This window comes from Ascochyta rabiei, chromosome 7, assembly GCF_004011695.2.
Source record: "Ascochyta rabiei chromosome 7, complete sequence".
NCBI lineage: Eukaryota > Fungi > Ascomycota > Dothideomycetes > Pleosporales > Didymellaceae > Ascochyta > Ascochyta rabiei.
The window spans coordinates 859,058-870,130 of record NC_082411.1 but is presented as its reverse complement, the minus strand read 5'-3'; the positions used below and the strand labels follow the sequence as shown (position 1 = coordinate 870,130).

Genomic DNA, 11,073 nt, shown 5'->3' with positions numbered 1-11,073 from the left:
TGCTGCTACCAGGTACCGCTCAAGATCAAAACGTGCCGACTGTTACAGGAGAGCATCAAGCAGGTGGTATCATCGTCCACGTCGCTGCATCACAAGACACCTCCTCGAAGTTGTGCATGGCATCGAACCCCATTGCGGAGAAACCGTCAAAGTTTCCATCGCCGTCCATCTGAGCACGTCAGTGTACCGCTTCGATCGCCTGGGACAATATACAACTTACGTAGTCAAGCAAGCAGGCATTACAGCCCTGGGCCTTGATCTGCCGCATTCCGAGCAGGATGAGCCCTTGGAGCAGCGTGGAGTACTCTCCCACGCCAGGTGATATGACCGGCGAAGAGATACCGCCAGCTGATTCGTTGACATCTTTGAGTGATGGTATGTATTCCGAGAGCCGCGAATGTTGGTTGTATAGCACTACCGTGCCTACAAGAGCACCGTCCTCTGGACGTTTCGCACGGATGATACCGCAAGCTTGGGGATCGGAGAGGGCAAGCTTGTACACCTCGGCTAGACCTTGTCGATTGCTAGTCTTGATGTGATCAAGGACAGGTCCTGCAAAGTCCCAACCGTAGACGAGATCAAACTGTGCACCTGCACTCGCTAAGCTCTTCGCCATGCCCTCAGGGGGCGTCCATGTCTGCAAGCTACGGGCTACCATGCTGCAAATGGGCCGTGAAAGCGCCGCATTCCAGCCAAGGTTGGCGAACCACGATCGTAGTCGTTTACGCTCAGAGCCGTGGCCTGTAGGGATCCCGAGATACACGCTTGGCAGTCGAGAGCCCAACTGAAACCGCTTGATGCCCTCTTTCTGCAGCAATGTCCTGATGGCTCGATTGTGTAGTGAATGGCCAATCGACAACTTTCTCCGGGCCGGATCGACGAATAGCGCGCTGATGACTCCTGTGCCTGTCGTTTTGAAGAAGTACGTAGAGCAAAAGCCATAAAGCGCTTGAGTGCTACTGTTCCTTACGACAAAGTGCGATTCTTCCACCTCAGGGTGATGCAGTATGAATGAGCTGGAAGTCGCGCTCGACAACTCTGATCGCTGATTGGGTGCTGTACCGTCCATGACTACATTGATGAGCGCATCAAGAGCATTCGCATCACGCTCTTCGTTGAAGATCTCAACCAACCAATGCTGTCTTGACGGGTGCAATTTCTGGCTCTTACTGATCGTTCCCGGCAGTGTTCCTGTCGGCGAAAGTTCCCCGTACAGAACTCTCACCAGGGAATTCAGCGCCGTTTCTGTAAAGTCGTACGTGCAGATGTAGGTTCCAATGGATGTATCCATGGCGAAGTCGTACGGAGAGCTGACAGCAACCACAATCAAGGGCTTTTCGCGCTTTTCCCCGCCGGTAGTGTACTGCATGTTGCATATCATGGAAACGTGTTTGGTGAAGCCAGACTGATATAAGTTCCGGTTGGCGTCAGCAGTAAGTACGATGATGGCGCTTGCGCGATTGATGAGATTCTCGTGTACGGGTCGGACGCCATTTGCGGTATACGAGGTGTGTAACACTCTTCCGTTCCGTTGTCTGGCCAGAGACCTTCCTAGCTCTCTGAAAACGCGTTCTCCACTCATCACTGAGGAGCTGTGCTCCCAGGCGTGAGGCTCGGGCGAATGAGTAGCTGCAGCATCAGACAGCTCTCGGGATGCGGCAGACGCAGCCAAAGGCTTTACTAATGGAGTCAGTAAAAGCAACTCTTCCTCGCTTTCCAGAATGTTGGTCAAAGGCAAGAGCCTGTTTTTGTCGCGTACGACCGATATTGAGCTGTTGTACGCCTTTGTGGACAACGCCGTATGGGAAGGCTGTAGTGTTTCGAGGTAGCTGACGCCTGGGGGATTCAGTGCCTTGTCCCAAGATGTACACTTCTCCTTCAAATTCAATACACGTCTTAGCGAGTTGAAGATCCTGGCCTTCGAAACCATCTCGTTTTCGATTCCAGTCTTCAAGCCTTTCATTCCTTCTTGTTGGAATTCGAATGAATGGCAAAGGAGAATAACATCACAACCAGCATTGACAGCCATGACTGTGCCGCCGCCAACACCGATGTTGTGGCTGAGCGCTTCCATCTCCAGACACTCCGAAACAACCACACCATCGAACTTTAGTTCAGTGCGTAGGAGTCCGTCGATAACCTGCTCCGAGAGACAAGCATGCATGGCATTTAGGCCTGCTGAGGACATTGCGCATCCGCCTACAAACATGGAGTCGAGACCTTCCTCGATGGCTTTCTTGTAAGGAATCAGAGCGCTCAGGCTCAGCTGTTCCAGCGACTCAGTTATGATGGGAACATCGAGGGTTGAGCCAAGGAACTCGATATTCCCATACGACGGGAAATGCTTCCCCAACGTGACTAGTCCCGCCTCTTTGTAGCCTTGCATGAACGCGCAGCCGTACGCCGCAACTTCCTGGGGGTCGTCACCAGCTGTCCTGACTCCGAGAGGCTGATTTCTCGCATTAGTGAGGACGTCCAGACATGGCCCGAAGATCCAGTTGATGCCACACGCAGCAATCTCCTGTGCAGTTGCCTTTGCTACTTCGAAAGCCAATTGAGTGGATCCTGTGGCTGACATGCCCATGTTGCTGGGGTATTGGCGAATGTAGATCTCATCGAAGAGACTATTGACACCGCCATTTTCTTGATCGAGACCAATGGCCAGAGGAACTGGGTGGCCAGCTTTATGGGCAATCTTTTGCAAATCATAACAGAGTTTGGTTGTCTGTTCAGCAGCTTTGGTTGCAAGGTCAGTGATGTTTGCGAAATCAAGTAGCACTGCGCCGACGGGCCAGTTCCTCACATTTGCAATTTTTTGCGGTAAGCAAGATTGAGCCAACTTGGAAGTCCTCGATAATTGTCCGAATGTGTGGGGTAACAGTGGTCCCGTCGAACCCCATCATGAACAGTTGGCCCTGCATGTCATGTTATTGGCCGGTTCATTGGACACGTAATCTGATAAGAGCTACCCACCATGGTCCTGCATTATGATGGTGTCAGTCGGATATTCGGTCGCATTGCGCATTGTGAGGAAGAGCGCGCGCGAAGCTCACCTGTCGAGATCGTCCCAAACCGGGTCCAGCTTCTCGGTTTTGGCCGCCATGATGACCGCGCTTATCGCATAAGGCCCGGAAGCGAACTGAATCTGTGATGGGCGTTGAGGCTTGAACGTGACTCGCAGCGGCTTGTTAATGGATGAAAGATGGAGGTGGATGCAACGGTCGCATTCATGGCTCCTTGGGAGCCCTGACCTCTGACCTAGCTCCACTCTTTCCTCGCCTAAGTTCAAGTACCATCAAAACGCTCCCAAACGTGCATTTGCGATAAGCTTCAAAAGAGCCCACTGCTGTGTCACATCGTTCCCGGCAGCCAGTCAGCCAGCGTGTACCGAAGGCGTGCGCTTTTGGCGGCACGGTGATTAAATCTTTTGTCTGCTCGTGATAGTTGTTGGCGTCATGGTAGTCAAGGTCTCTAGGTCTTTAGACTTTGTTAATACCACAGTATGCGCGCCTGTCTTTTTGGAAATCGAGCTTGCCTCAATCGTCCGCTTTTGGTCACCACCTTGTCCTATTTCCCTTGCTTTCAGCCCTTACGACTCAACACCTCACCGCTCGGGCGTCTGCAAGTCTCACACTGTACATAATGCCATCCTTGGTTGCCACAGATGCTGAATTGGGTCCACAGACTAGCTCTGGTGTAACAAAGTTCACCAACTGCCTGCAGGTTAAGGGAAACGATCTTGTCAAGGAGGATCTGTGGGTCAGCTCCGTCAGCGGTAAGATCTTGAACGGACAAGAGCTTCTGTTTGAGCACAGAACTGCGCCGGATCGAATTGTCGACCTTGGTGGTCGCATACTCTCTCCAGGGTTCATCGATACTCAGCTGAACGGCGCGTATGGATTCGACTTTTCTGTCATTCCAGATGAGGGTGCTACAGCGTACGGCAAGGGAGTACTTCGAGTCAACCGAAGTCTAATCGCGACTGGCGTAACATCTTACCTGCCGACGATGACTTCCCAGCGACCTGAGGTCTATCATGAGGTTGGTCGAACGAAGCATACATGATCGACATGTGGTTGACATGTGTCAGGCTCTGCCTTATTTGGGCCCGTCAGGTGCTGCTCGTGATCCATCTTACGGCTCAGAGTCGCTTGGCGCCCACTGCGAAGGTCCTTTCATGAACCCGACCAAAAACGGCATACACAACGCCGCTGTCCTCCGCGAACCTGTTCACGGGATTTCAGACATGGCTGACTGTTATGGCGCCGCGAACATCGGTCATAACTCGCCTATCAAGCTTGTAACACTCGCTCCAGAGCTATCAGGAGCTCTATCCTCGATACAAGCACTCACAGAAAGCGGTATCAGAGTGTCGATCGGGCATTCTGAAGCCACATATGAGGAGGCCAAGTCGGGTATCAAGGCTGGCGCGAGCATGATAACGCACTTATTCAACGCCATGCGACCTCTGCACCACCGAAACCCAGGCATCTTCGGCCTGCTCGGCACGCCATCGTCCTCTATCCGTAAACCGTACTTCGGCATCATCGCCGACGGGATACACCTTCATCCTACATCGGTCAAGATTGCATGGAATTCGCACCCGGACGGCTTGATACTAGTTACGGATGCTATGCGTCTTGCTGGAATGCCCGATGGGACTTACGACTGGACCAATGGATCACGCATTATTAAACAGGGCCCACTGCTTACATTGGAGGAGAATGGCAAAATCGCTGGGAGTAGTATCCAGCTTGTAGACTGTGTGACCAACTTCTTGAACTGGACAGATGCAAGCGTACCAGAGGCACTGAAGGCTGTCACGGAGACACCAGCAAAGATGTTGGGCATGGAAGATGTGAAGGGCGCCTTGAAGGAAGGTGCCGATGCAGACTTGGTCGTCTTAGACCTACAAGACGGCGCGGTAGAGGGTGAGAAGAAGATCGTGATCGATCAAGTCTGGAAATTTGGTAAAAAGGTTTTCGACAACGCACTCAAGGACTGAGTATTGATATTGACGGGCACTGCTCGGGGGCTGAGACAAAGATACAGGAATAGAGAACATGTTGTGCCTACAGACATAGACTTGTACATGGTGTTGTACAGAAGACTCTTAGAGACTTGTTCGAACAACAACAACAACACGATACCATTCGAGGCCACTCCGCTGCCTACTGCACAGTCCGTACTAATTCAAACCAATGTGATCGCGCGGCTTTTCTATGACAAATTCAACCAGTACCATGCAATTCAACAGGCCCCAGCTCTCCCACCCTTGTCTCAAACCGGGTGCTAGATCGGCATGGATCTCGTTGTCTCGCCCAATCTTCTTCTCGCCACGAATATGGAGAGGGAAGTTCAAGGCACGTGAACGCGAGAAGTGACCGTGCTTAGATCCTACCACTAGCGCGTCGATGATATCATCTCTGTTGGCCGCCTAGTGAGTGGCAGTCATCATCGCTTTGTTGGGTTTCGAATCGCAGTTCTTTCAGCCTGTCGTCTTCGATCTCTCACCCACACGATGAACACGCAGCCGTGACGCAAATTCTGGTTCATGTAGCGTTCTGTGCTCATAACGCCTCTTGAAGCACGCTCCCGCATCGCGTCATCGCTCCCTCACTTGCGAAACCAGCACTCGAACTGGTAAGAGCTTTGAAGCTCCGCGGTTATATGCGCTATTTATATCCTCAAAAATGGCCTCGCCACTGAGCGACGAAGCTGCAGCGACCTCGGCACCCATAATCACCGTTACCGACGCGCCAGACTCGAGCGATGTGAAAACAGAGGAAACAGCAGTCGTACTGGATGCACAGAGTGGACAAGGGGGGGAGGAATTGCCGTCAGATGCAGACGAGGAGACACGGCTGAAGTTCCTTACAACCGGGACTCGGGCGCAAGATGATCTCGAGCGTGACATTGGCCGCCAGGCAGACCAGCTGCTTACTGAGCAAGCTGATGCGCGGGACAAGAAGCGTATAGAGAAGGCAGAAGCAGAGGCAAAGCGCGCCGAAGCTGCGATACAGAAGCTGCGGAACCGGTTGTCGTTGCCTGCGGTGGATACACACAAGGCTAAGCTACGCGGAGAGATTGCTGCATACCAGCTGAAAATCGAAGATCTCGACAAAGAGATGGATGCAATACAGCAACGTATCAATGAACGGCATAATGCGCCTGGTGAAGAAGAGCCTACTCAGGACGGTGTCAATGGTCCGTTACCGAACGAGAACCGGCGGGACTTTCTGATTCGCACTGGCAAGATCACACCCTTCTCAAGATTGGCGCAAAATCAAGCTGGGTCAGGGACACTAGGGGAGACTATGCTCGATGCTGAGATGGAGGACATGGTCGAAGACGCAGTTGCAGGTCCAACATCGCATCGAAACCTCATGAAACCCGGATTTGAGGACGTTGATACAAGCTCGGAGGCCCCCAGCCCTCAGTCTACAACTCGCGCACGGAAGCGACGGAAAACTACATCCTCTAGTAATATGGTGGGCTCACGGGCAACAAGCGCTGACCCAGGTACGACTGACGGAGATAGTGATGACGCCTTTGACCCTGATATGTCTGCACGGCAATTAGCTATACTGGACGACTCCGATGGTCTCTCGGACGAAGCTGCTGAGGATGACGACGAAGATTTCGGTGCGAGCGTTAGCCGGAAACGAAAAGCTGGAGGAAAGAAGTCGAAGAGAGCAAAAGACACGTCTGAAGCTGAGGGAGAAGAAGAAGACCTTACAGGAGTAGACGACGGGAACGAAAAGGTGTATCGTCAACGCGTAGACAGATGGTCTAAAAATCGCGCAGCAGCCAGAAAGCGAGCGAGAGAACGAACTGGTGATACTACCACCGAGGACAATGCAGAAGAAGAGTGGTTCAAGCCACACCCCACGGAGGCCGATACTGTCCTAGACGGCGGCTTTCGCGTTCCTGGAGACATCTATCCAGCACTGTTCGACTACCAAAAGACGGGCGTGCAGTGGCTTTGGGAGCTGTTCCAACAAAATGTCGGTGGCATCATTGGTGATGAAATGGGTTTGGGTAAAACCATTCAAGCTATTTCATTTGTTGCAGGTCTCCACTATTCCAAGCGCCTCACCAAGCCTGTAATTGTGGTGTGTCCAGCGACAGTCATGAAGCAGTGGGTCAGCGAGTTTCATCGTTGGTGGCCAGCCCTGCGTGTTTCTATCTTACATACATCAGGCAGTGGTATGTTGAACACTCAACGAGAAGATCGCTATGAGCGAGAAATGGAGCTGCGCAGCTATGGTGACTACGACACCACCTTGACTGGGGCCGGTAAGGCAGCAAAAAAGATTCTCGAGAAAGTTAAGCGCGACGGGCACGTACTTGTTACAACCTACTCCGGACTTCAGACTTACTCCGAATTTCTCACAGCAACGGAGTGGGAGTGCGCCATTCTTGATGAAGGGCACAAGATTCGCAACCCCAACACTGCTATCACGATCCATTGCAAAGAGCTGCGAACACCAAACCGCATCATCTTGTCAGGCACGCCGATGCAAAACAATCTTAGTGAACTCTGGTCTCTATTTGATTTTGTGTTTCCCATGCGACTGGGCACTCTGATCAACTTCAGGAATCAATTCGAGTTTCCAATCAAGCGTGGTGGCTATGCAAACGCTTCCAACCTCGAGTTCGAAACTGCTGTTCAATGCGCAGAAACACTCAAGGATGCCATCAGCCCATATCTGCTCCAGCGTTTCAAGGTTGATGTGGCAACCGACCTGCCACAGAAGAAAGAACAGGTGCTGTTTTGCAAATTGACTCGTCAGCAGCGGCAAGCGTACGAGGGGTTCTTGCAATCCGAAGACATGAAATCCATTGCATCAGGAAAACGCCAGATGCTGTATGGTGTCGACTATCTTCGCAAAGTCTGTAACCATCCTGACTTGACTGAGCACAAGACGTTGTCCAAGCGACCAGGCTACGACTACGGCGCCCCGAACAAGTCTGGGAAAATGCAAGTAGTCAAGGAGCTGCTATCGCTATGGAGAAAAGGCGGTCATAAGACCCTGCTCTTCGCTCAACACCGCATTATGCTTGACATTCTACAAAAGTTCCTCGATCATCTGCCCGACATCAACTACCGTCGCATGGACGGCGAGACACCCATCAAAAACCGGCAGGACCTTGTAGACGAGTTCAACAAGAGTCCAGATCTGCACGTGTTTCTGCTCACCACAAAGGTTGGCGGGCTTGGTGTCAATCTTACGGGTGCGAACCGTGTCATCATCTACGATCCTGACTGGAATCCTTCGACCGACATCCAAGCACGAGAGCGCTCGTGGCGCCTGGGACAGAAGCGAGAGGTTGAGATCTATCGTCTCATGTCTGCAGGTACTATCGAAGAAAAGATCTATCATCGTCAGATCTTCAAGCAGTTTTTGACAAATAAGGTACTCAAAGACCCTAAACAACGTCAGACCTTCCAGATGAGTGATCTACACGACCTCTTCACGTTGGGAGGTGAAACTGCCGATGGCGAGACAGAAACAGGTAACCTCTTCCGAGGATCAGAGGTCCAATTTGATGAAGACGGCGGTAGTGTCTCAGCACCAGACGCCACAGCAATCAGCGACCTCGCAGCAGTAAAAGGCATCGACCGCGCCGAAGCTTTCCAGGCACCAGTGTCCGACACTGAAGATGCTGCCAACCACAGCGCAGGTGAGAGCAACGAAGCAGATAAACCCGCATCAGACGGCCGTCTCATGTCTACTATTTTCGCCAAAACAGGCGTTCACTCGGTTCTCGAGCATGACGCAATTGTCAACTCGACCGCCGGCGGGCGCAGACGCAGAGTCCAGGCCGACCCAGCTTTCGTCCAGCGCGAAGCTAAGCGCCAGGCTGCCCTGGCCGCTGAACAGCTGAAGAGGAGCATGGAGGAGGCCCGCGCCGTACCAGTCGGCGTACCTACCTGGACAGGCACATATGGCGAAGCCGGTCGTCCAAGCGAGCCCTCACCCTCTCGGTCACTCGCCTCCACGCGCGGCGGGCGAGGAGGCCGTGGAGGGAACAGCAGCAGCCTGAGACGCGGCGCGCCCTCGTCGACATCGATTCTCTCCAACCTCGCAGCTCGACAAGGCCGTCCAGGAGCCACCACGGCCGCTTCCACGTCTGCGTCGTCGTCGTCGCGCGCATCCACGCCCTCGGCTACGACGCCGGGCTCGTTCCGCGGCCGCCGCATGCTAGAGATGATTCGCGATTTCATGATGACGCACGGTGGTGTTGTGCCGAGCCAGATGTTGGTCGATCACTTCGATCACTATGTGCGTGCGCAGCCGGGCAGGAACGAGGAGTTCAAGGAGATGCTGAAGACGATTGCCACGCTCGAGAAGAGCGGGTCTGCGCAGAGGGGGCGGTGGGTGTTGAAGGATGAGTGGAGGACTAGGGGACCGAGTGGTCGGTGATTTGATAGAGGGATAGTACGAGATTCTGCGGGGTAGCATTGTAGACATGGTGTTGGGGATTAGCGGGGGAGATATCACTGCATTCTTGCCAAGTGCTGGCATGCATTCCACGTGTATGTTGATAGGCATAGATTAGACACATGAAACAAACAAACACAAGCATCACGTTCACACGGCCCATCTGAATGATACAGTTTCAGTCGCTCCCATTTATAGTAGCACCAGCTCGTACGGTCCTAGTCCGACACGGAAAAGATTACATCGTGTGCCTCTATACCAAGCTCCTCTGCAGTATTAAGATGCGTATTGGTGCTTAAATGATGTGCACGCCGTTTCCCCATGATAGACAGTTGTTGCTCCAAACTCCAGGCGAAAGCCGTCCTAAATGATTGTGGATTGCTCCCCCGCTGAACGCTGTGAAACCTACAGCGCCAGCCCCGGCCTTTTTATGATTCGACGAAATGAGTGAAATATAGACAGGTGTGAAGCGTGAAGAATGCCGTTATCGTATACAGGACGTCAGGTGTCCGGATGCGCGCAGGTCATGACAGGCTACCATAGGCCGAAGGTGTAAGTGAAGTAGAGAAGCGAGCCGAGGGTTGTGCCTGTGGTGAGCAGGACGGCTCTGAGAGTCATCTTCTCGGTGTGCGAAAGGGCGCCGTTGCAGATGGCGCATGAGAATTCTGGACGTTGTCAGTACGTTGCATTGACGGCGAGCAGTCAAGGGTGCGTTCTTACCATCCAGTGGGACGTAAGGCTGTGGTGTGTACATGCCAAAGGTGAACGAGTTGAAGACGGCCAGGTATCCAGCACGGGGAGCGGCAGAGGCGCTGGACTGGGCATCGTAGATCAGAAGGGTGTACTTCTCAGTCAAGAAGGGTGGCTGTCCGGAACGGGTGAGGTTGGTATTCCAGACGACCGACGTCTCTGCTGCTGACTGGTTCACGGCGATTGTGTATGTAGCTTGGTTTGCTGTGCAGCTGGCGAGGATGTCGATGGCAGATGGGGTCTGAGAAAGCGAGGTGTAGTTCCAGGCAAAGGTAACATTGTCGCCGACCTTGTAGAACTGGGGGCCGGCGAGGGGGCCGGGCGTCACCATGGAGATGCCTCCAGCAGGCAGGCGGTTGTCGTAGCTGGTCACCTTTGATTTACCTGAAGTCTTGCTGCCAGAGGCCTTCTGCGAACCGCTTGCGCTCGCCTTATCCGTGGTCTTGGAGTCGTCATTGTTGTCGCTGTTGGTGGCGCTTGCTTTCCCGGAGGATTCGGCTGCGGTCGTTCGCGTGGGCTGGTCGCTCGACTGCTGCTGCTCTGAAGCCGAAGCCGAAGCCGAAGCCGAAGCCGAATCCGAAGCCGGTTCTAGCAGGACGTGTTAGTGTGACGCATATCATAGAAGCTGGTGTCGACGTACTGTTGTCCTGTCGTGCGAAGATGTTCCTGACGTCCCCCAGGCCGTGGATGTTGGCGAAGGCGTCGGGCATGGCGGCTGTCAGCGATGACATGGCCAGAACGGCGGCGAGCAACTGCGAGGGCCTCATTGCGTGCTGCCCAGATGCTCAGTCCAACGGCGGGAGTCGAGTCGAGGGGCTGCGAGACGGCGGGAGGATGCGGTGCGGAGGTGTTGTGGAGCCGGTAGTGCAACGAG

The 11,073-nt window shown here is 53.4% G+C and overlaps 4 protein-coding genes across 4 annotated transcripts, besides 2 other annotated features; 2 read left to right on the top strand and 2 right to left on the bottom strand.

Annotated features, from left to right (window-relative positions):
• Positions 1–55: 55 nt before the first annotated feature.
• Positions 56–3,103, bottom strand: EKO05_0004856 (Beta-N-acetylhexosaminidase; the record flags this gene model as incomplete). The annotated part of the gene is made up of 5 exons (XM_038939223.1): positions 56–169; positions 221–2,736; positions 2,804–2,915; positions 2,974–2,980; positions 3,054–3,103. The coding sequence occupies 5 exons, from the start codon at positions 3,101–3,103 to the stop codon at positions 56–58; spliced, it is 2,799 nt and encodes a 932-aa protein (XP_038799402.1).
• A 539-nt stretch (positions 3,104–3,642) lies between these two features.
• EKO05_0004855 (N-acetylglucosamine-6-phosphate deacetylase) lies at positions 3,643–5,005 on the top strand (the record flags this gene model as incomplete). Its single annotated transcript, XM_038939442.1, has 2 exons — positions 3,643–4,041; positions 4,091–5,005. The coding sequence occupies 2 exons, from the start codon at positions 3,643–3,645 to the stop codon at positions 5,003–5,005; spliced, it is 1,314 nt and encodes a 437-aa protein (XP_038799401.1).
• A 688-nt stretch (positions 5,006–5,693) lies between these two features.
• On the top strand, positions 5,694–9,431 carry EKO05_0004854 (DNA repair protein rhp26; the record flags this gene model as incomplete). Its single annotated transcript, XM_038945672.1, has 1 exon — positions 5,694–9,431. One exon carries the CDS (start codon positions 5,694–5,696, stop codon positions 9,429–9,431), a length of 3,738 nt encoding a protein of 1,245 aa, XP_038799400.1.
• Positions 5,968–6,003: a tandem repeat.
• Positions 9,432–9,983: 552 nt separating the features above from the next.
• Positions 9,984–10,966, bottom strand: EKO05_0004853 (uncharacterized protein; the record flags this gene model as incomplete). Its single annotated transcript, XM_038939426.1, has 3 exons — positions 9,984–10,114; positions 10,170–10,787; positions 10,840–10,966. The coding sequence occupies 3 exons, from the start codon at positions 10,964–10,966 to the stop codon at positions 9,984–9,986; spliced, it is 876 nt and encodes a 291-aa protein (XP_038799399.1).
• Positions 10,742–10,784: a tandem repeat.
• Positions 10,967–11,073: the final 107 nt, after the last annotated feature.